The sequence below is a fragment of the Chiloscyllium plagiosum genome, chromosome 33 (genome assembly GCF_004010195.1).
Source record: "Chiloscyllium plagiosum isolate BGI_BamShark_2017 chromosome 33, ASM401019v2, whole genome shotgun sequence".
Taxonomy (NCBI): Eukaryota; Metazoa; Chordata; class Chondrichthyes; order Orectolobiformes; family Hemiscylliidae; genus Chiloscyllium; species Chiloscyllium plagiosum.
The window spans coordinates 39,384,569-39,409,442 of NC_057742.1; the positions used below are offsets into that span (position 1 = coordinate 39,384,569).

General features: G+C 43.4%; 1 protein-coding gene and 1 non-coding gene across 5 annotated transcripts in view; both read right to left on the reverse strand.

Annotated features, from left to right (window-relative positions):
- The window catches only part of LOC122540028 (corticotropin-releasing factor receptor 1-like), a 345,294-nt gene that overhangs the window by 239,395 nt on the left and 81,025 nt on the right, over positions 1 to 24,874 (reverse strand). For all 4 annotated transcript variants that reach the window (XM_043675338.1, XM_043675340.1, XM_043675337.1 and 1 more), the window contains one exon: positions 23,641 to 23,725. In XM_043675338.1, the coding sequence (XP_043531273.1) occupies positions 23,641 to 23,707 (67 nt within the window). In that variant the 5' untranslated portion in view covers positions 23,708 to 23,725. The remainder of the gene's footprint in view (positions 1 to 23,640; positions 23,726 to 24,874) is intronic.
- Positions 24,137 to 24,194, reverse strand: LOC122540062. The gene has a single exon (XR_006309237.1). It is a non-coding gene; the product is annotated as a small nucleolar RNA SNORD66 (small nucleolar RNA).

The window sequence follows — 24,874 nt, forward strand, 5'->3', positions numbered from 1 at the left end:
AACAGAGTGATGGATGAGGGGTGTTTTTCTGACTGGAAGCCTGTGTCCAGTTGGATGCCACAGTGGGTGCTGGGGTCCTTGCTGTTTATCAGATATGTAAATGGTTTAAGAGTTGAATGTAGGAGAGTTGATCAGTAAGTTCACGATGATACAACGATTGGTAGGGTTGTAAATACTTGGGAAGATTGCCCAAGATTATAGCAGGATACAGACAGGCTCAGCAGTGGTTTAGGGAATTCAAACTGGTGAAGTGTGAGATGATGCACTTTGGCAGGACACACAAGGCAATACATGAATGGTAGGACCCCAGAAAGCACCAAGGATCAGCGGGACCTTGGTGTGCATATACATCAGTTGTTAAGGGTTTAGGACAGGTGCATGGAGTTGTAAACAAGGCATATGGTATTGGGTTGTTATCTGGGCTGGAGAGTTTCAGTTAATATGACAGATTGGACAAATTGATTGTTTTCCTTAGAAGAGGAAATTGAGTGGGGGCATGATTAAGATGTATAAAATGCTGAGGAGCATAGATAGGGTAGAAGAAACTTTCCCCTTGGAGGGCTCAATGACAAGGATGCATATACTTTAGTTCATGGGCAGATGGCAGGTGACTGCCCTTGACATCTTGGTAATGGGGATCTGGAACTCACTGCCTCTAAGGTTGGGAGAGGCAGAAACCTTCATAATATGTAAGAACTATTTAGATATGCACTTGCAATGCCAAGGCATACAAGACTATGGGCTGAAAACTAGGGATAAAATAGCAAGGTGGGTGTTTTAGACTAGTACAGACATGGTGGGCCAAAGGGCCTCTTTCTGTGCTGTGCATGTGTAGGACTCTATCAATGCCACTCAATTTTGTGCATCTTACTCAGGATCCCCACTCCCAGCTTTCTTTGCTCTGAGAACAGCCACCTCGATCTAACCATAGAAACAGGAGGAGGCCATTCAACCCCTCAAACCTTTTCTGCCATTCAATAAGCTCGTGGTTGATCTGTGGCCTGACTCCATACACCTGCCTTTGGCCCATATCCCTGCATATTTTTGCTTAAGAAAAATTTACCTGTCTCTATTTTAACATGAACAACTGATTTAATATCAATGGCTGTCTGGGGAATAGTGTTTTAAACTTTGACCACCCTTTGCGTAGAAGTGCTTCCTGACATCATTATCGAATGGTCTGGCCTTAATTCTTAAACCACGCCCTTTAGTTCTAGAATCTCCAACTGTTGAAAGCAGTATCTTTACCTACTCTGTCTTTTCCTGACAATATCAGGAAGATTTTGATCAGATTACTCCTGAAACCTTGAAATTCTAGAGAAAATTGACCTAATTTTGTATAATCTCTCCTCATAACTTAACCCCTTACACCTAGGTATCATTTTTGTACATCTACACTGTACTTGCTCCAGCAACAATATCTCCTTCCCAAGGGGTGGTGGTCAGATCCTCAGTGGAGCTTAAGTAAGACTTCGTGTAGCTGCAGCATAACCTTTGCATCTTATACTCCAGTCCTCTAGATAGAAAGGCCAGTGTTCCATTAACCTTTATTATTATTTTGAGCTTGTTCTTTCTTCATAGAAAATTTGCTCCAGTCCAGGCAACATAGAGTCATAGAGTCAGAGATATACAGCATGGAAACAGATCCTTCAGTCCAACTCATCCATGCCGACCAGATATCCCAACCCAATCTAGTCCCACCTGCCAGCACCTGGCCCATATTCCTCCAAACCCTTCCTATTCATATACCCATCCAGATGCCTTTTAAATGTTGCAAGTGTACTAGCCTCCACCACTTCCTCTAGCAGCTCATTCCATACACATACCACCCTCTGCATGACAAGGTTGCCCCTTAGTTCTCTTTCATATCTTTTCCCTCTCAGCCTAAACCTATGCCCTCTAGTTCTAGACTTCCCCTACACCGGGGAAAAGACTTTGTCTATTTATCATATCCCATGCCCTTCATGATTTTATAAACCTCCATATGGTCACCCCTCAGTCTCCAACGCTCCAGGGAAAACAGCCCTAGCCTATTCAGCTTCTCCCTATAGCTTAAATCCTCCAACTCTGGCAACAGCCTTGTAAATCTTTTCTGAACCCTTTCACGTATCACAACATCTTTCTGATAGGAAGGAGACCCAGAATTGTATGCAATATTCCAACAGTGGCCTAACCAATGTCCTATATAGCCGCAACATGACCTCCCTGCTCCTTCACTCAATACTCTTACCAATAAAGGAAATGAACCTTCTAGCTCAGCAAACAAATCTACATCCAATAAAGGAAAGCATACCAAACGCCTTCTTCACTATCTCACTATCCTATCTACCTGTGACTCATGTGCTATCACATCCTTCCTGTAGTGTGACAACTAGGACTATACACAGTACCGCAGCTGTGGCCTAACATATATACAGCTCCACCATTACTATCTTTCTCTTGTATTCAGTGTCTTGACTAATAAAGACAAGTCGTCCGCATCTCTCTCCAATAGCATCACATCACACTGGCTCAGGAATGCACCATTCCACTTCATCCTCTGACTCATTTGCTTTTTCTGTTCCTTTTAAGCATCAAGACACACAAGGTGCAACAACTTAGAGATACCCATCGGCCTCTGGAACCTTCCTCTTCTCCCCTTCCTCTGACTCTATGCCCTACCCCAACCCACTTCCTGTCATGTGTTCACCATCCCTCCTGACCTTCCACTCAGATGTTGAACATTCTGCACTCAAAGGTCTTCGTCTTATCCCTCTGAATTTCAAGCATGACATGACTTTAAACTCTTCCATCACTTTCGCCTCCGTGCCCATTTAGAGTTACTGAGTAAAGTCAGACAGCTGTACACATGGAAACAGATATTTCTTTCCAACCAATCCATGCCACCCATGTTCCCAAACTAAACTACTCCCACCTGTCTGCTATCTCTCCAAACCTCACCTATTCATGTACTTATCTAAAATGTCTTTTGAACATTGTAATTGTACCCCCATCCACCACTTCCTCAGGAAGTTTATTTCACACGTAAACCACCCTCAAAACAATTTGCCTCATGTCTTTTTTAAAATCTCCCTCTTTGCACCTTAAAATGTGCCTCTTAATCTTGAAATCCCACATCCTAGAGGAATGACAACTATCATTGACTATCTATACCCCTCACTATTTTATAAACTTCTCTCAGGTCACCTCTCAACCTCCTACATTCCAGTGAAAGAAGTCCCAGCCTTTCTCTATACCTCAAACCATCCATACCAGGCAACATCCTGGTAAATCTTTTCTGAACCCTCTACAGCTCAATAATATCAGGGCAACCAGAACTGGACACAGTATTCCAGAAGAGGCCTCACTAATGTCCCGCACAACTTCAATATTACTTCACAACTCCTATATTCAAAGGAGTGGCCAGTGAAGGCAAGGGTGTTAAACACCTTTTTAACCATCTATATGTGACACAAACGTCAAAGAATTATGTACCTGCATCCCTACATCCCTCTGTTCCACAACACTACTCAAGACCCTATCATTAATTGTTTGTTATGCAACACCTCACATTTATCAAGATTGAACTCCACCTGCTGTTTTTCAGCCGATTGACCCATTTGATCAAGATCCCTTTGTAATCTGAGAAAACTTGCTTCACTGTCTATGCCACCAACTTTGGTGTCATCAACAAACTTACTGATACTAAGAGGTATGTATTTAAGGGGAGAGGGGAAAAGTTCAAAGGACATGTGAGGAGCAAGTTTTTTTAAAAAAAACACTGTGATAGGAATCTGGAATGCACTACTGGAGCAATGGTGGAGGCTGATACTTTAGGGAGCATTTAAGGGACTTTTAGATAAGCACATGAATATGCAAGAATTGAGGGATATGGACCAAGGACAGGCAGAAGAGATTAAGTTCATTTGGCGTCTGCTCGGCACAACATCATGGGACAAAATGTTAAACCATTTTGATAAATGACAAACAAAACAAGATCCAGAATGGATCCGTGTGGAACACTGCTGGTGTTAAGCCTCCAGTCCAAAGAGCAACCCTCCACCACCTTGAGTCCTGCCATTAATCCAGTTGGCCAGCTCAACCTGAATTCCACATGACCCAACCTTTAGTCTACCATAAGGAACCTTGAAGTCTTTAATAAAATAAAAATATGTCTATTGCTTTGCCCTCAATCTTTTTGATAACTTCCTAAGAGAAATCAATCAATTTTGAGAGGCACTATTTTCCACGCAAAACCATGCTGACTATCCCTAATTAATTTTTGCCTCTAAATGTCCATAAATCCTATCTTTTAAAATCAGCTCCAACACTTTATTCGCAACTAAATTTAGACTTATAGGTCTTTAGTTCTCAGGTTTCTCCTAACAACCTTTCTTCAACAAAAGATACAATATTAGTCACCCTCCAGTCATCAGGCACCTCGCTCATACTTCTGCAAATATTTCTGCAAGGGGTCTCACAGTTTCCTCTCTTACTTCCCATAATGTTCTGAGATACAGGTCCAAGCGATTTATCCACCTTTATATTTTAAGATTTCCTGAATTTCCTCTGTAATGTGAGCAGTTTTTAAAATAAAATTTATTTCTCTGCATTCTCTAACCTCCGTTTCTTTTTCCACAGTAAAAACTAACATGAAATTTCCATTTAGTGTTTTTTCACATCTCCTGGGGTTCAACTCAAGAACTACCTCCTTGATCTTTAAGGGGCCCTATCCTTTCTCTAGTTACCCTCTTAACGTATTTGTACAATCTCTTCAGATTATCCTTAGCATTGGCAGAGAAGCTCATCTCATATCCCCTCTTTGCATTCCTGACGATTATTTTAGGAACACCCTTACCATCCATACTGATTTAATTGAGTCAGGTTGTCTACAAGATTCTCTTTTATTCTTGACTAGAACCTCAACATCCTTATTCATACATTGTTCCAGACTTACCCTTCACTGTAACTGGAACATAATGCCTCTGAACTCTCCTCACATTCTTCAAGGCCTCCCATTTATCAGACTTCCTGTTATTACACGTGAACAGTCTTTTTTGGAAGTTCTTGTCTTGTATCATTAAAATTTGCCCTACTCCAATGAAAAACTTTGACATTTATGGAAGGCTTATTCTTTTCCATAATTCTATTAGCTTCAAAATGGTTGTGATCACTTGACCGAAAGTGTTCCCCCCCACCTTTAGTTCAGTCACCTGCCCTACCTTCCTGCCCAATTGAAAGTCTAGATTTGCTCTTTATCCATAGGAGCACCCACACATTGATAAAGAAATTTTCTTGAACACATTTGACAAATTCTTCACTGCCTAAACCTTTAACGTAATGGTAGCCCCAGTCAATGTTTGGAAGATTAAAATCCCCATTATTATAACCTTTTTTTACTTACATATATCTAAGATCTCCCTACATATTTGTTTCTCAAATGTCCTCTCTAACTATTGGGATGCCTTTGGTGATCAAGGTGATCTTTATTCCTACCCATATATTTTCACTGGATGATTTTTCAGAAATATCTTCTCTAGTTACAGTAGGAATGTATTATCTAATCAAAACGGCCACTCCCCTTCCTTTCCTATAGAATCCAAACCCCAGAACACTGAGCTGCCAGTCCTGTCCATCTGTCAGCCAAGTTTTTATAATAGCTATGGCATCCCATCCCATATTCTTGAAAATGCCCTAAGTTAATCAGCCTGACCTGTAAGACACCTTGCATTGAAGTAAGTGCAATTTAGCTCTCCAGAATCACTATGTTCTGGCTCTCTCATCTTTTTCCAATTGATGTGCTCTTCACGTTGAGAACCATCCTCATCAATCTTTCTATTTACGCTGCTCCTTTAATTCCTGGGAATTGGTTTAACTCAGTTGGCTGGATTGTTGGTTTAAAGACCAGTATGATGCCAACAGCAAGGGTTCAATTCCCATCACTGGTTTGAGGTTACCGTGAAGGACTCTCCTTCTCTACCTGTTCCCTTACCTGAGGTCTGGTGGCCTCACCATCAGTTGCTTCTCTCTAACAAGAGAGAAGTCCAAGCTCCTATGGTCTGGTAAGACAATGATGATACTGTACAATTTTTAGTTCCTCCACTTCTCCTCTCAGGATAAAGCCTCCCTCAATGAAACAAGCAAATCTCCATGCTCAGATGTTGGTCCCTTCCCAGTTCAGGTTAAACTCATCTTATTAGAACAGGTCGTTTCTGTCTCAACAGATATTCCAATTGTCCATAAAACTGAATGTTGAACAATATACCACCTCTTCAGCCACTGATTTATCTCCTTCCCTCATTTGAGTTTAGCACTGGAAGTAAACGCAACACTACTTTTAAAAGTTCTATTTTTTAATCTTCTAACCTCTTAAATTCACTCTGCCAAGCTTTGTCATTCCTACCAATGTATACAATAATTTCCATCTTCTCAATCTCATCTTTAACAATATGCTTGAAATGCTGAGAGACATCCTCAATCCTAGCACTAGGAAGTCAACACATCTTAAATTTCCGGTCTATGCCCCTGACAGGACAGTCCCCTATAGTAATAACTCTACTAAATACAATAACTAATGAAGCTACAATAAATCTTAACTAAACCTGCAATCCTGGGGGCTGCTGCAAGATCCATACTGTATCTTTCCTTGGGAAAGAGTCCTCTTCCCATCCACAGACCCCTTCACCCAACCTCTCCATGTGACCTCTTGGACTTGTTCACTGAGAACTGTTGATGTGACATTGATCACTTCCATTTCTCTGTGCCACCTGCATCCCTCCCACTCCCTTACCCATTTTCCCATCAACTGACTGCCTTCCACTCTCGCAGAACCAACCCTGACTTTGTTGTTAAGCCTGTTGATAAGGGTGGTGCTGTTGTTATCTGATGGACTGACTTCTACATTACAGAGGCTGAGCAGCAGCTCTCAGGTATTTCCTCCTATCTCCTCCCTGGAACATAACCCCACCATGGAACACCAGGCCATTTTGTCAACTATAGTCACCAACCTCACTTCATCTGGTGATCTCCCCTGCCATTGCCTTTAAGCAGATCGTCTCTCAACCCCACACAGCTCATTACCTCCTTCCCAAAATCCATAAGCAGGACTGCCTAGGCAGACCCATTGTTTCTTCCTGCTCCTATCCTACAGAACTCAGCTCTTCCTACCTTGACTCAGTCTTTATTCCAGAAGTCCAGTCCTTGCCCATGTACATCTACGATTCTTCTGATGCTTTATTATGCCTTTTTCAGAAGTTCCAGTTTGCGGCCTCCAGTCATAGATGTGTAATCCCTTTACACATCCATTCCCCATAAGGATGGTCTTGGGGCTCTCTGCTTCTTCCTGGAACAAAGGCCTGAACTGTTCCTACCCACCACCACCCTCTTCTGCTTGGCTCAGCGCATCCTCACCATTTTCTCTTTTAACGCCACTCATTTTATTAAGATCACAGGGGTGGCCATGGTTATGCAGTTGGGTCCCAGTTACGCCTATCTCTTTGTAGGATAAGTGGAGCATTCCTTGTTCTGGTCTTATTCCAGTCCCTACCCACAACTTTCTCCAGTATATTAATGATATCATCAGTGCTGCTTCCCTCTCATCAGGAATTTGAAGAATTTATAATCAATTTCACTTCCAATTTCCTCCTACTTTCACCTAGTCCATCGACTCCTCTCTTCCTCAAGAATAGTTTCCATTTCTGGGGATAGGCTGGTCACCACTAACCACTTTAACCCCACCGATTCCCATAGTTATCTTGACTATACATCCTCACACCCTGCTTTCTGTAAAGATTCTACTCTATTCTCCCAGTTCCTTTATCTCCATCGCATTTGTTCTCTTGATCCTGACTTAGACAAGGGAACCTCCGAAATGTCCATCTTCTTCCTCAACCGAGGATTCCCTAGCACTGCTGTTGACAGGGCTCTCAATTGGGTCCAACCCATCTCTCACACTTCTGCTCTCACCCCTTCTTTCCCTCTCCTTATCCTTACCTACCATCCCGCCAGCATCCACATCCAGAGAATCATTAGCCACCATCAGACACATAGTCCCGTCCCCTTCCTGGTCAGCCTTCCCCAAGGACTGTCCTCTCCAGATCACCTTGGTCCACTCTTCTTTCACGTCCGACACTCTCCCTCAGCCCTAGAGGAGCTTCTCCTGCCACCAGAGAAGGTGTAACACTTGCCCCTTCACTTCCTCCTCCCTCAATATCCAAGGGCCCAGACACCTTCCAGGTGAAGCAGCGCTTTACCGGCACTTCTCAAAATCTAGACTACTGCATTCACTGCTCACAATGTGGTCTTCTCTACAATGAGGCAATGAAACATACATAGGGTGACCACTTTTCAGAACACCTACATTCTGTCTGCAGAAAAACAAAAGATGGCTTTCAGTTGTCTGCTTCTTCAACAGCACCCTGTTCCCTGGTCTCAGGTTTGCTGCAATACTGTAGTGAAGCTCAGCACAGGCTGGGAAAATAGCTCCTCATTTTCCACTTGGGAAACCTGCAGCCTTCTGAACGCAATACTGAGTTCAATGACTTTAGGGCTTAAGCTCTCCCATGTTCTTATCCCAACCCCCGCACATCAGGCCTTGTTAACACATACAACCAAAACCAGAAGTTGCTGGAAAAGCTCAGCAGGTCTGACAGCGCCTGTGCAGAGAAATCAAAGTTAATGTTTTGGGTCCTAAAACTCAGTACTAGGGAAGGGTCACTGAACCTGAAATGTTAAACTGATTTCTCTTCAGATGCTGCTAGATATGCTGAACTTTTCCAGCAATTTCTGTTTTTGTTTCTGATTTACACCATCCACAATTCTTTCAGGTTTGTTTTTGAAAGTAGCCCATGTGCTTCCTTAACCATCTATTTTAAAGTTTGATATCACACAGGAGCAAATAGATAATTGGTGGTTGTTCTCATCTCATGTTGCTGGATATTGATTAAAGTTAATGTCATAAATGCAGCTTAACATCTTTACACTTGTTATGGACCCCCTCAAAACATTTCAAAGTAGTCCAGACCCTAACTTTGCTAGTTGTTTTAAGCAGGTGTCGAGTGGATATTCCAGGAATGATGCAGCTGGCCCAACCACCTAGTTTTAAACAAAACTGAAATTTATTTGCAAGATTACTGAATGAAACACAAACAAAAGAGTGCAGAATATAGAATAACTCAACCTATCTGAAAACCTAACAGATCACCCCAAATAGGTGGCACGGTGGCTCAGTGGTTAGCACTGCTGCCTCACAGCACCAGGGTCCCAGGTTTGATTCCAGCCTCGGGCGACTGTCTGTGTGGAGTTTGTACATTCTCCCTGTGTCTGCATGGGTTTCCTCCAGGTGCTCTGGTTTCGCTCCCACAGTCCAAAGATGTGCAGGTTAGGTGAATTGACCATGCTAAATTGCCCGTAGTGCTAGGTGCGTTAGTCAGAGGGAAAAATGGGTCTGGGTAAGTTGCTCTTCGGAGGGTCGGTGTGGACTGGTTGGGCCGAAGGGCCTGTTTCCACATTGTAGGGAATCTAATCTAATCTAATCTAATCTGATGATGCTGTTCCAAATACTTGCAACAATCTGCATAAACACCCACTTGGCAAAAACAAAGCTACAATCAAACTGATCCCAAAACCCTTCAAACCTAGATTATTTGGAATCACTGCTTTTATGACCTCTGAAAAAAATAGCCAAGGACAATATAACATTGTTAAAGGAGCAGCATTGTCAAACATTGAAAATATTTTAAAACTTTAAAACTTCAAAACAAAATTTCTTCATTTGATAGAGTTTTGTTTGTTTGTCTAACAAACAAGAATAAGATTTTTCTTATCTAGGTTAAGTAGGAATAAAATAAAAGTGCGGATCCATATTCTATTTAGTGGAGGTACATCTGGGACAGTTCATGATGTACATATTCTGCACTATGTGGAGACCCTAGGTTATCCTGGCAGCTTGGATGACATGTGTAGGAAATGAGTCAACCTGATGCAACTCAAATTCCATCTTTTTTGGAGATTGCGAGGTAGCTGGGAGCGTTACGTTAAAGCGGAGGTTCATGGATAACATTTCAAGATGTGGTCACCATGCAGTTTAAGGACTTGCAGGCAGAGAGAAGACGAATGCTTGGCACTACTTCTTCGGCAAGAGAGAGAATCTTAAATTCCTGAGGTGTTCAGACTGTTTCTGGGAAGATGGGACCTCAACAACTTGAGTCTACATCCAAATGCAGCAAAGTGTTACAACTGACTGGGGTAGCATGCTGGAAATCAAGCCCTGCTACTTCCAAGTCATCAAAAAGTTAGAGATTCTAAAACAAAATCCCTAATGTACCTGTTTCTTTGACCCAGATTGCAGAAAACGATTCCACATTTTCTGTTAATTAACAAAAACTATTATAGGTAAATACTAATGAGCTGTTGGCATGATTAGATTAGATTCCCTACAGTGTGGAAACAGGCCCTTCGGTCCAACAAGTCCACACCGACGCTCCGAAGAGTAACCCACCTAGACCCATTCCCCTATACAGTATTTACCCCTGACTAATGCACCTAACACGTAACACTACGGGCAATTTAGCATGGCCAATTCACCTAACCTGCACATCTTTGGACCGTGGGAGGAAACCGTAGCACCCGGAGGAAGCCACACAGACACGAGGAAAATGTGCAAACTCCACACAGACAGTTGGCCGAGGCAGGAATCAAACCTGGGTCCCTGGTGCCGTGAGGCAGCAGTGCTAACCACTGAGCTTCTGTGCCGCCCTAAACTAATAAGTATATAACTAATGAATTCTAACGAACTACACACTGACAAATTCAGAAGGCATTATGACACCAGGTTATAGTCCAACAGATTTATTTGAAATCACAAGCTTTCGGAGCCTCACTCTTTCATTGGGAGAAGTCTCTTTACATGATAAAGGAGCAGTGCTCCAAAAGTTTATGATTTCAAATAAACCTGTTGGATTATAACCTGATGTTGTGTGACCTCTGAATTTGTCCACTCTAGTCCAACACTGGCACCTCCACACATGAGGGAGAGAGTGAACACGAGGAAAGCAGTCCTAGTGATCATCGCTTACAGAATCTGTTGAGATGGTCTTGAAATTCTGGTGATGATCACAATGCTGCTTCTTAGTCATCCTTCGCTTCACACTTCTATTAGTTTGCAAGAAGCACATAGAGTGGCTGATTTACTGATTAAAAAGTCTGTAACCTATCAAATTAGCAGTCACAGTTTACATAAATACTTGGAGGAATGATAATTGATTTTTAGAGTGGTTGTTGTGATGCAATGGTTGTGTCCCTACCTCTGTGCCAGAAGGCCCAGCTTTAAGTCCAGCCTGCTCCAGAGGTATGTAACAATATCTCCGAACAGGTTGATTATATATATCTAAAATAGTTTTAATCAAGCCAAAAGCAGCTTACTGCAGAGAATAGAGTGTGATCTTGGGTTGCTATAGACTGATGGCTTCTCTGTATCTTGTACCCAGCCCAAGGATATTGATTCTGTCCAAAAGACAGAATCAATGATGTAAATGATGCTTGCAATGAATGTCAGCTTTCTTGCTTTTGAACATGCAGCTATCCCTCAGCCACCCTTTATTTTGAAAGCAGTTCTCTTCTCATTTCATTCTACAATTTAAAATAAAGATTCTGTCTTTAGACAAGATAGTTTTGATGCTCTCTGTATCTAAGACCTGGACAATGCACGAGCTGGCTCTATTCCCATTTGGAAGAAAATGGGTTTATCAGTGACAGACAACATGGTTTCATGCAGGGAAGGGCATGTCTTACCAATTTAATCGAACTCTTTAAGGAAGTGACAATGTTGATTGATGAGAGAAGGGCCATAGATGGAGAAAGTGAAGTCGCACAAGTTCCAGGGTGTGCTAGCTAGATGGATAGAGAAATGTCTGGGAGCAGGAGACAGAGAGTAGTAATGGAAGGGAATTTTTCAAAATGGAGACTTGTGACCAGTGGTGTTTCACAGGGATCTATATTGGGACGACTGTTGTGATATACATAAATGATCTGGAAGAAGGTATAGGTATTCTGATTAGCAAGTCGGCAGGTGACACTAAGATTGGTGGAGTAGCAGATAGTGAAGGGGACAGTCAGAGAATGCAGCAGAATATAGACAGATTGGACATTGGGCAGAGAAATAGAGTTCTACCTGGGGAAATGCGAGATAATGCATTTTGGAATATGCAATTCTAGAGTGAACTATATGGTAAATGGAAAATCCGTGGGGAAAACTGATGTACAGAGAGATCTGGGTGTTCAGGTCCTTTTGTACCCTGAAAGTAGCAATGCGGGTTGACAGAGTGGTCAAGAAGGCATACAGCATGCTTTCCTTCATCAGTCAGGGTATTGAGTACAAGAGGTGGTAGATCATGTTACAATTGTATAGGACTTTGGTTCGACCACATTTGGAATACTGCGTACAGTTCTGGTCACCACATTACCAAAAGGATGTGGATGCTTTGGAGAGGATGCAGAGGAGGTTCTCCAGGATGTTGCCTGGTATGGATGGCTCTAGCTTGGAAGAGAGGTTGAGTAGATAAGAATTATTTTCATTAGAAAGAAGCCAGTTGAGGGGGCACCTGATTGAGGTCCACAAAATCTTGAGAGGAATAGACAGGGTGGATAGCAAGACACTTTTTCCCAAAATGGGGAACTCAGTTACTAGGAGTCACGAGTTCAAGGTGAGAGGGGAAGAGCTTAAGGGAGATATGCGTGGAAAGTTCTTTATATAGAGGGTGGTGGGTGCTTGGAGTGCATTGCCAGTGGAGGTGGTAGAGGCGGGCACAATAGTGTCTTTTAAGATGTATCTAGACAGACACTTGAATGGGCAGGGAGCAGAGGGATACAGATCCTTAGAAAATAGGCAACAGGTTTAGATAGAGAATTTGGATCAACACAGGCTTGGTGGGCTGAAGGGCCTTTTCCTGTGCTATAATTTTCTTTGTTTTCTTTGTTCTTTGGTTTGACAAATGACAAGTATCATGCATGATGCACAAGTGCCAGACAATGACCATCTCCAAAAGACAGAATCTAGCCACCATTCCTCAATATTCAATGGCATCAGCATCACAATCTCAAATACGAGCATCCTGGTGGGTTACCATTACTGAGAAATGGAAATGGACTCACCACGTATAGCGACTACTAGAGCAGGTCAGCATCTACAAATCCTGGTGTGAGTAACTCACCTAACTTGTCAAACCCTGACCACAATCTACAAGTCAGGAGTGTGATGAAATATTCCCACTGCCTGTATTAGTGTAACTCGAACAACATTCAAGAAGCTTGACACCATGAAGGGTAAAACAACCCAGCTGATTGGTGAGTTCTGAGAGCATCTTGCCAAAGCTCCTTTAACACTATCTTCCAAACCTATAACCACTGTCATTTAGAAGGAAAAGGGCAGCAGATACATGGGACCACCACAACTAGCAAGACACCTCCAAGCCACTCATCATCCTAACATAGAAATATACTGCTGTTCCTCAATGATGCAAAGTTAAAATCCTGGAATTCCCTCCATTATGGGTCTACCTATAGCACATGGATTGTAGCAGTTAAAGAATACAGCTTACCTCTCTTCTGGGCAGTTACTAGGTTCCAGTCAGAGCTAAACCATATGCAAACTTATCATTTGCTGCAACCCAACAGCGAGGCTTCATTCTAATGTTTAGTACTTTCAGACCTCAAACACATTTGAACAAGGCTACAAATCTGGCTGATGACTCAATAGTTACATGACTCAGCTCTTAAAGGGACACTGTCCCAACATGGCTATCTCCGATTATTAACCACCACCTTCTCCTGCACGACAAGGGATAAGCAATAAATGCTGGCCCAGACAAGGATGTCCATATTCTGTGACTGAATAATAATAGAAACACATGAGAGATCAATGAGAGAGGATCCCTGGTAAATTTACTGCATCCGCTGCACCCGATGTGGCCTCCTCTTTATTGGGGAGACAGGCCGCCTACTTGCGGAACGTTTCAGAGAACACGTCTGGGACACCCGGACCAACCAACCCAACCACCCCGTGGCTCAACACTTCAACTCCCCCTCCCACTCCACCAAGGACATGCAGGTCCTTGGACTCCCCCCCACCCCCACCCCGGCCTATCACCCTCACCTTATCACCCTCACCTTAACCTCCTTCCACCCATCGCATTTACAACGCCCCTCCCCCAAATCCCTCCTCCCTACCTTTTATCTAAGCCTGCTTGGCACACTTTCCTCATTCCTGAAGAATGGCTCATGCCCGAAACGTCGATTCTCCTGCTCCTTGGATGCTGCCTGACCTGCTGCGCTTTTCCAGCAACACATTTTCAGTACAGAAAATGAAGTGGCAATCTTCAAGACGGAAATACACCAAGTCGTCCATGCTGACCAGATATCCTAAATAAATCTAGTCCAATTTACCAGCACAGCATGATTTTATAAACCTCTAAGAGGTCACCCCTCAGCCTTCAACATTCCAGGGAAAACACCCTCAGCCAATTCAACTTCTCCCTTTAGATCAAACTCTCTATAATCCTAGCAACATTTTTGTAAATCTTTTCTAAATCCTTTCAAGTTTCACAACATTCTTTGTCTAGCAGGGAGACCAGAATTGCATACAATATTCTATAAGTAGCCTAACCAATGTCCTGTACAGCCACAACATGACCTCCAACTCCCATATTCAAATGCCCTGACCATTAAAGGTAAGCATTCCAAATGCCTTCTTCACTATCCTGTCTACTTGCAAGTCCACTTTTACGGAATTATGAAACTGCATTCCAAAGTCTCTTTGTTCAGTAACACTCCCCAGGACCTTACCATTAAGTGTACTAGTCCTGCCCTGACTTGCCTTTCCAAAATGCAGCACCTCACGTTTATCTAAATTAAACTCCATCTGCCATTCCTTGGCCTTTTGGCCCAACTGATCAAGATCCCGAGTACACGGAGGTAACCTTCTTCACTGTCCACTTCACCTCCAATTATAGCATCATTTGCAAACTTACTAACATTGCCTCCTATTTTCGCATCCAAGTCATTTAAATAAATGACACAAAGCAGTGGACGTAGTGCCAATCCTGGATTTGAACCCATATCCTAGGCACTGTGAGGCAGTAGTGCTAACCACTGAGCCACCGTGCTGTCCCAATCTTTGGCAGCCCTGCTGATCTTTAAGATGCCATATTCTCCCCTAGTTACCCTTTTGTCCCTAATGTTTTTGTAGAATCTCTTTGGATTCTCCTTATCCCTATTTGCCAAAGTGTTCTCACGTCCCCTTTTTGCCTTCCTGATTTCTCTCTTCAGTATACTCCTTTATACTCTAAGGATTCACTCAATCTCTGCTCTCTATACTGGACATATGCTTCTTTCTGTTTCTTCACCAAAACCACAATTTCTCTTGACATCCAGCATTCCCTATACCTATCAGCCTTGCCCAACATCCTAACAGGAACATACTATCTCTAAACTTCCATTATCTCATTTTTGAAGACTTTCCATTTTCTAGCTGTCCTTTTACATGCGAGTATCGACCCTCAATCAACTATTGCCTAATGCCATCAAAATTGGCCTTCCTCCAATTTAGAACTTTAACTTATAAATCCAGTCTATCCTTTTCCATCACAATTTTATAACTAATAGAATTATGGTCACATGATTAGAGCAATGGTAGTAGTGTATATGGATTTTAGCAAGACATTAAATAAGGTTCCCCATGGTAAGCTCATTCAGAAATTAAGGAGGCATGGGATACAGGGAAATTTGACTGTCTGGGTGAACCCACCCCTCCCAACGCAAAAGGTCAGAAACCCCTGGTCCTCACCTTCCATCTTACCAACCTCCGTGTACATAACATCATCCTCCACCACTTCCGCCACAGACAAACAGACCCCACCAGATATATTTTTGCTTCCCCATCCCTATCAGCATTCCAGAGAGACTACTCCCTCCATGACTCCCTCGTCAGATCCACACCCCCCACCAGCTGACAGCCCACTGCCGGTACCTTCCCTTACCACCATAGGAAGTGCAAAACCTGTGCCCACACCTGCCCCCTAACCTCCGTCCAAGGCCCCAAAGGATCCTTCCACATCTGACAGAAATTTACCTGTACCTCCACCAATGTCATCTACTGTATCTGTTGCACCTGATGTGGTCTTCTCTCCACGGGGGAGACAGGATGCCAACTTGTGGATTGTTTCAGAGAACATCTCTGGGACACCCGCACCAACTAACCCCACCACCCCGTGGCTGAACACTTCAACTTCCCTTCCCACTCCACTAAGGACATGCAGGTCCTGGGCCTCCCCCATTACCAAACCCTTACCACCTGACACCTGGAAGAAGAACACCTCATATTCTGCCTTGGGATCCTGCAATCATATGGGATTAAAGTTGATTTCACCAGTTTCATCATTTCCCCTGATGAAGGGCTTATGCCCAAAATGGCGATTCTCCTGCTCCTCGGATGCTGACTGACCTACTGTGCTTTTCCAGCGCCACACTCTTGATTGAAATTTTGCCCTATCAACTGTCTATCCTTCCTCACAGACTCTCTGCATGCTGTAGCTGTCTGTTCAGCAGCTACCTCATCCTCTGATCCATAGCTCTGGTTCTCATTCCCCTGCTAAACTAGTGAAAACCCTCCCGAAGAGTTCTAGCAAACCTTCTGCCCAAGATATTGGTCCCCCTCCAGTTCAGGTGCAATCCATCCTCATTGTACAGATTCCACCTTCTCCAGAAGGTATCCCAATGATCCATATATCTGAAGCCCTCACACCAGCTCTGCAGCCAGTTCAGCTACACTCACTCTGTTCCTACACTCACTAGCCCGTGGCACGGGTAGCAATCCTGAGATTACTGCTCTGCTTGTCCTGCCTTCTAGCTTCCAACTACACTCCCTATATTTATTTTTCTCCTCACAAATTTGTTTCACTTTCCGACTGACTATTTGGAAGAGTCTATAGTACAATCCCACTATGGTAATCTCTTGCTTATTTCTCAGTTCCAACCAAAAACTTCTCTGGATGTATTCCCAGGAATATCCTCCATGAATACAGCTGTAATGTTAACCCTCATCAAAAACACCATTCCCACTTCTGTCTTGCCTCTCTTTCTATCCTTCTATAAGATCTAACCTTGGAATTTTAAGCTTCCAGTCCTGTCCATCACTGAGCCACATCTCAGTAATTGCTATGATATCCAGTCTCATTTTCCTAACCATGCCTGGAGTTCATCTGCCTTCCCTGTTAGGCCTCTTGCATTGAAGTAAATGCAGTTTAATTTATCAGTCCTATTTCATTCTGCACTTGTTCCTGCCTGTGCTGACTGTTTGGTTTACACCTTTTCCCAACTGCAATTATTCTTAGATTGATCTCTTTCCTCACTATCTTCCTCGGTCCCACCCACCCCAACCTTATTAGTTTAAATGCTCCCGAGCAGCTCGAGATAATCTCCCTGCCAGTATATTAGTCCTTCCAATCTGTCCTTCAACAGGTCACTTCTACCCTAGAAGAGATTCCAACTATCCAAAGAAAAATGAATCCTTCTTCCATATACCAGTTCCTCAGCTACGCATACATCTGCTCTATCCTCCTATTCCTACCCTCACTAGCTAGTAGCATCAGGAATAATCCAGATAGGACTACTCTAGAGGACCTCCTTCTTATATTCCAGCCTAATTTACAATATTCTCTCCTCAGAATCTCATCCTACATCATTAGTTCCAATGTGTACAGTGAGGTCCTGCTGGTGCCTCATCTCTTTGAGAATATTCTGCACCTTCTCAAAGATATGCTTGATCCCGGCACCAAGGAGGCAACGTGCCATTCTGATTTCTCATTGTCAGCCTATCACTTCCAACTGCCTGTAACCTGGTGTACTCCTTGTTATATTAGAGCCAGTCACGGTACCAGAAAACTGGCTGCCAGTACTGGTGGGTGGCACGGTGGCACAGTGGTTAGCACTGCTGCCTCACAGCGCCTGAGACCCAGGTTCAATTCTCGCCTCAGGCGACTGTCTGTGTGGAGTTTGCACGTTCTCCCCGTGTCTGTGTGGGTTTCCTCCGGGTGCTCCGGTTTCCTCCCACAGTCCAAAGATGTGCAGGTCAGGTGAATTGGCCGAATTGCTAAATTGCCCATAGTGTGAGGTAAGGGGTAAATGTATGGGTGGGTTGCGCTTCGGCGGGTTGGTGTGGACTTGTTGGGCCGAAGGGCCTGTTTCCACGCTGCAGTCTAATCTAAATTCCCCTAAAAGTCCATCACTCCCTATATTTTCCAAAACACCATACTTGTTTAAGATGGGTTAGCCACAGGAGACTCGTGCACTGCCTACCTCCCTCTCTTACCTTTCTGGGAGGTAACCCATCACCAGACTGTATCTGTGGATTTTCTCCCTTCCTATAGCTGCCATCCATCACACCCCGTAGCTCCTCATTACCTCTAACTGCTGCTCCAACCGATCCAGTAGGATTCACAACCAAACACTCACTTCCAGCAGACATTAGTAACACTGAAATTCTCCCATATCCAACAGGAAGAGCACATCACTCTGCTAAAGGCTATCTTTCCACCTTCATCTACAGACCCAGAAAATAGCACACAGTCTTACTGCTCTAAAAAACACTACTCCAAGCTAACTTTGTACCCATGTTTAATATTTTTAAAGTTTCATCAAGACTTAAAAATTAGAGTCAATAAAATGTGGAGCTGGAAGAACACAGCACATCAAGCAGCATGAGAGCAAGGGAGTCAACCCCTCATTCAGGGTCTTGCCTGAAACATCGACTCTCCTGCTCCTCTGATACTGTTCATTTTAATTAACTCTGACTTTCCATCATCTGCAGTGATCACTATCTCCAAGTTCAAAAAGAAATTAGAAAAGCTAAGAGTGTACATGAGAAAACAATAGTGTGTAGAAGAAACGATAACTCAAAAAGACAAAGTTAAGGGAACCCTACCTGAATGCACATAGCATTTGTAACAATGTAGAATTATGGACACAAACAGAGATCCACAGGTATGATCTAATTGGTATTACAGAAATATAGTGGCATGGTGCCCTGGACCAGGAACTGAATATTCAAGAATATTTCATTTTAAGGGAGAACAGATAAGGTGAAATAGGTAGAGCTGTGCCTATAATAATGGATGAAATCAGTACATTAGTAAGGGAGGATTTCAGGTTTGAAAAATAATGTGAAGAATCGGGTTCCATAGAGCTAAGAAAACATCAAAGGGCAGCAGACATTGGTTCGAATTGTTTATAGGGTTTGAGTAGTGGGGGCATGAGATGACAAAAACGTATAGCGTGGGTATCACAATTATCATGGGTGATTCCAATCTAGAAATAGAATCATAAAACACAGATGGTATGGAAGCAGGCTATTTGGCCATTGAGTCCACACCAAATCTCTGAAGACACTGATGCAGTTCTCTCAAAGTAAAGAGGATGTCTGATTCTCCTGTTCTTATCTGTCAGCCTCTGATTGGACTGGATTAACAGCCCCCTTAGTTTCTATAAGGTCCACTTGGCTGACCCCATTATCTCCAGACCAAAATGGGGTCCACCAGCTTCCACATCATGCAAATGCAATACTTTGCCTTGCCCTGCATCTTTACTTCATTTACTTACATCTGAATTTGACTTTTAAAAATTCCCTACTTGCTTTCTAGTTTTTAAATTGAAAACATTTCCCCCAATAACCTTCAATCTAAAAATAATCTATCATAGAAAGTCAAATTATTAGCTATTACCAGCCGTGGCTCAGTGGCTAGCACTGCTGCCTCACAGCACCAGGGTTCCAGGTTCAAATCCAGCCTCGGGTGAGGAGTTTGCACGTTCTCCCTGTGTCTGCGTGGGTTTCCTCCCACAGTCCAAAATGTGTAGTTTAGGTGAATTGGCCATGCTAAATTGCCCCATAGTGTTAGGTGCAATAGTCAGAGGGAAATGGGTCTGGGTGGGTTACTCTTCAGAGGGTTGGTTTGGGCTGAAGGGCCTGTTTCCACACTGTAGCTCCACATTTTATTGACTCTAATTTTTAAGTCTTGATGAAACTTTTAAAAAAAACTTGTCTTATAATATCACTCTTCCTTTCCTGATCCTGAGCTTCCATTTCCCAAAAGCTATAAGCTCACTCACTCCGGATGTGAGCTGTCCTTCTTAACTGTTTAATGATTCTGCATCTTCAACAGGCCCACAGTTTCTTTTTTCCTTTTTTGAGAATCCCTGAGACTTCTGTTTATTTTTTTTCTCCCACAGATTGGGTTGGGTAGGGTAGGGACAAGTGGAGAGAGGATGGAATCAAGGTAGAAGGAAATGAACTCAGTGGGGCAGGAACAGACTGATACTAGTGCAGTCTGCTTTGTGGATTTTGGGAATGAGGTAGAAGTGGGCTGTTCGGGCTTAGGAGACTGTAAGGTTGGAGGCATAGAACATAGAACATAGAACATAGAAGAATACAGCGCAGTACAGGCCCTTTGGCCCTCGATGTTGCGCCGATCCAAGCCCACCTAACCTATACTAACCCACTATCCTCCATATACCTATCCAATGCCTGCTTAAATGCCCATAAAGAGGGAGAGTCCACCACTGCTACTGGCAGGGCATTCCATGAACTTACGACTCGCTGAGTGAAGAACCTACCCCTAACTTCAGTCCAATATCTACCCCCCGACCAAAACTGCACACAATATTCCAGATGCGGCCGCACCAGAGTCTTAAACAGCTGCATCATGACCTCAGTACTCCGGAACTCAATTCCTCTACCAATAAAAGCCAGTATGCCATATGCCTTCCTCACCGCACTATTTACCTGGGTGGCAACTTTCAGAGATCTGTGTACATGGACACCAAGATCCCTCTGCTCATCCACACTACCAAGTATCCGACCATTAGCCCAGTACCCCATCTTTTTGTTATTCTTCCCAAAGTGAATCACCTCACATTTAGCTACATTGAATTCCATTTGCCACCTTTCTGCCCAGCTCTGCAGCTTCTCTATATCCTGCTGTAACCTGCCACATCCTTCCTCACTGTCAACAACTCCTCCGACTTTCGTATCATCTAAAAGGCACTGTGGGAAGATCTCCAGAGGTAGTGAGGCTGGTGACAGATCTGGTAACACTGGCTTGATATTTGGATGTGGGGCCTTGGTCTAGTGATTAGATTAGATTAGATTAGATTAGATTAGATTAGATTAGATTAGATTAGATTAGACTAGATTACTTACAGTGTGGAAACAGGCCCTTTGGCCCAACAAGTCCATACCGACCCGCCGAAGCGCAACCCACCCAGACCGATTCCCCTACATTTACCCCTTCACCCAACACTACGGGCAATTTTAGTAGGAATGATGGTAGAAAGAAGTGTCCAAGAGCTGGTATTGAGCCTCTGCATGGTAAAGATCAGACTCCTACAGCACCAGCTTTGTCAGTGGGTTTGATAACAAAGTTTGGGTTGGACCAGATGCAACAAAGTAATGCAATTTCAGAAGGGGACAGAATATGTGACAGGAGTAGAGAAATTGAGATGACTGATGTTATGCCAACAGCATCTCTCAATGGAGAGATTGAGGGCAAGTGGAGTGTGAATACTCGAGGTAGGTGAAGGGATCAGTAGGATAGGGGCTGGAGGGAATGGGGCTATGGTTTGGGAGGAACAGCAGGGTGTGGAGCAGTGGTGTATTCCTGCCCAAAGAAGTGAGCACAGAGACAGTGGGGGGAAAAAAGTTCAACATCAGGATTTGTTCCTAAGTTGAACATTTATTTTTTGCTATTTCCTCCCTTGCTCATGTAATAACCTGGGATGTCTTTTGTCCAGCCCTGGAGATTTATCATCTTTTAAGCCTGCCTGATCACTCAGAATTTCCTTTCTGTCTATGCTAATTTCTTTAATGTGCATCACAGACTAATGAAGTCTTTGCCAGCTCTATGGAGGGCGGTCCACTCAATCCCACTCTCCTGCACTATACCTGTAACCTTGCGAGTTTATTTCCCTCAAATGTGCATCCAATTTTCTTTTGAAATGTATTCATATCTCTGATTTCAGCATCTTCATGGGCAGAGAGTTTCTAGGTCTTTATCTCTCACCATGTAAAAATAGTTCTCCTCAGATCTCCCTTCTTATCTCTTTCCCAAAATGTAAAAACAACAAAATCATGGAACAGTAATAGAAAATGTGCAACTAAAACTATAATCTGCTAGTAATTCAAAATGATGATAAGGCACTGACTAGAGTCAAAGAGATGTACAGCATGGAAACAGATTCTTTGGTCCAACTCATCCATGCTGACCAGATAGCCTAAATTACTCTAATGCCATTTGCCAGCACCTTCTAAACCCTTCCTATTTATATACCCATCCAGATGCTTTTTAAATAGAATTATAGGGAGGTACAGCATGGAAACAGACCCTTTGGTCCAACCCATCCATGCCGACCAGATATCCCAACCCAATCTAGTCCCACCTGCCAGCACCCGGCCCATATCCCTCCAAACCCTTCCTATTCATATACCGATCCAAATGCCTCTTAAATGTTGCAATTGTACAGCCTCCTCCACATCCTCTGGCAGCTCATTCCATACACGTACCACCCTCTGCATGAAAAAGTTGCCCCTTAGGTCTCTTTTATATCTTTCCCCTCTCACCCTAAACCTATGCCCTGTAGTTCTGGACTCCCCGACCCCAGGGAAAAGACTTTGCCTACTTATCCTATCCATGCCCCTCATAATTTTGTAAACCTCTATAAGGTCACCCCTCAGCCTCCGACGCTCTAGGGAAAACAGCCCCATCCTGTTCAGCCTCTCCCTGTAGCTCAGATCCTCCAAACCTGGCAATACTCTTGTAAATCTTTTCGGAACCCTTTCAAGTTTCACAACATCTTTCCGATAGGAAGGAGACAGAATTGCACGCAATATTCCAATAATGGCCTAACCAATGTCCTGTACAGCTGCAACATGACCTCCCAACTCCTGTAATTATACCAGCCTCCACTACTTCCTCTGGCAGTTCATTCCATACATGCATCACTCTTTGTGTGAAAAAGTTGCCCCTTAGGTCCCTTTTATATCTTCCACCCCCTTACCTTAAAACTATTCCCTCTAGTTCTGGACTCCCCACCCCAGGGACTCTGTTTACTGTATCCATGGCCCTCATGATTTTATAAACCTCTAAGATCACCCCTCATTCTCCAATGCTTTTCCAGTTAATTTTCATTTGGACAAGAAATCACATCAACTGCTTTAATGTTGCAAGTAATCCCTGCTGTCTACATTAATACAGAGTACTCTCAAATCACTTCATGGTTTGTAAGAGTTCTGGGGATATCCTAACATATTCTGAAAGCAGCAATAGATGAATAAAAATATTGTAAGAAGAAATAGAATTATTTGTAGAGATAGTATAATGAAACGGTCTTTTATTTATTCATACATGGGATGGGGACTTCATTGGCCTGGTCAGCACTTACTGTCTATCCATGATTGTCCTGGAGAAGGTGGAGGGTGCGTTGCTTTGTGGAAGGTATGGTGAGCACTTCATACAGTCAGAACAGTAGATTCAGCTATTTCATTTAGTAACAACTTTGGGACTAAACTGTCTTTCTGGTGTTAGAGAATAAAGCTGTTTGTGACAAGGTTTATTTGGTCACCTGAAAAGTTGCTTGCAGCCGAAAGAGCCTCACAGTACTGGTCGAGCATGGTAGCTGAATGCAGCATTATGCAGCAAAGGATCACCTGTAACAGAGAAAGAACGACAACTGGAACTGACACTGTAATGTAAAGAATTAACTATACATTTCCACTAATAACAGCCACTGAAAATGTGTGTAGGTGATGTCAGATTACATGGAACTGGGATATGTCTGTAGAGTTCCAGAGATGTCCTCACTTACCAGGTTTTATATATTGTTTTATAAATTCCATTAATTTTTCTTTCACCTAGAAGTAGATCAGATATTTCTACATGGTGGCAGCAGTGACTAGATCCACAGAACCAGAGGCAAATGGCAAGTCTCCCCTGAACTGAAACCAAAGGAACAGGAATAGGAATTTAAAACAAACTCAGTCACTGAGCCAGTTGGCTGTCCAACACACTGGGACTTCAACTCAGGTGAGCAATGAATTTTCCTCTCTCCCAGCCTGAACCTCTGAGATTGATGCAGTGGCCCAGACAGGCTGAACAATGAGGAAGTCATCATCAAAGAGCAGAATTAAAAATGCACTGCAAGGGCAATAGGAAAAGCAAGTGGGTAAGAGTATTAACTGCCTTTTGCAAAGTTCCTGCAATGGCACTAAGAAGGTTGGAAGAAGATCCCATTCACACCAACTCTAACCATAGTTTCATTGTCACAGTGGCTATTGGGGGGCCTATAGTATAATCCTATCAGAGTGGGTGGCACAGTGGCTAGCACTGCTGCCTCACAGCACCAGGGTCCCAGATTTGATTCTCGTCTCTGGCAACTGCCGGTGTGGAGTTTGCGCATTCTGTGTGTGTTTCCTCCCATAATCCAAAGATGTGTTGGTCAGGTGAATTGGCCAAGCTAAATTGTCCATAGTAGAGCAGTTGATCTTCCGTAATTACACCGGCACCACTCCCCACCTCTTCCTCCGCTACATTGATGACTGCATTGGCGCCACCTCGTGCTCCCGCGAGGAGGTTGAGCAATTCATCAACTTCACCAACACATTCCACCCTGACCTTAAATTTACCTGGACCATCTCTGACACCTCCCTCCCCTTCCTGGACCTCTCCATCTCCATCAGTGACGACAGACTTGACACTGACATTTTTTACAAACCCACCAACTCCCACAGCTACCTGGATTACACACCTCTTCCCACCCTACCTCTTGCAAAAATGCCATCCCGTATTCCCAAATCCTC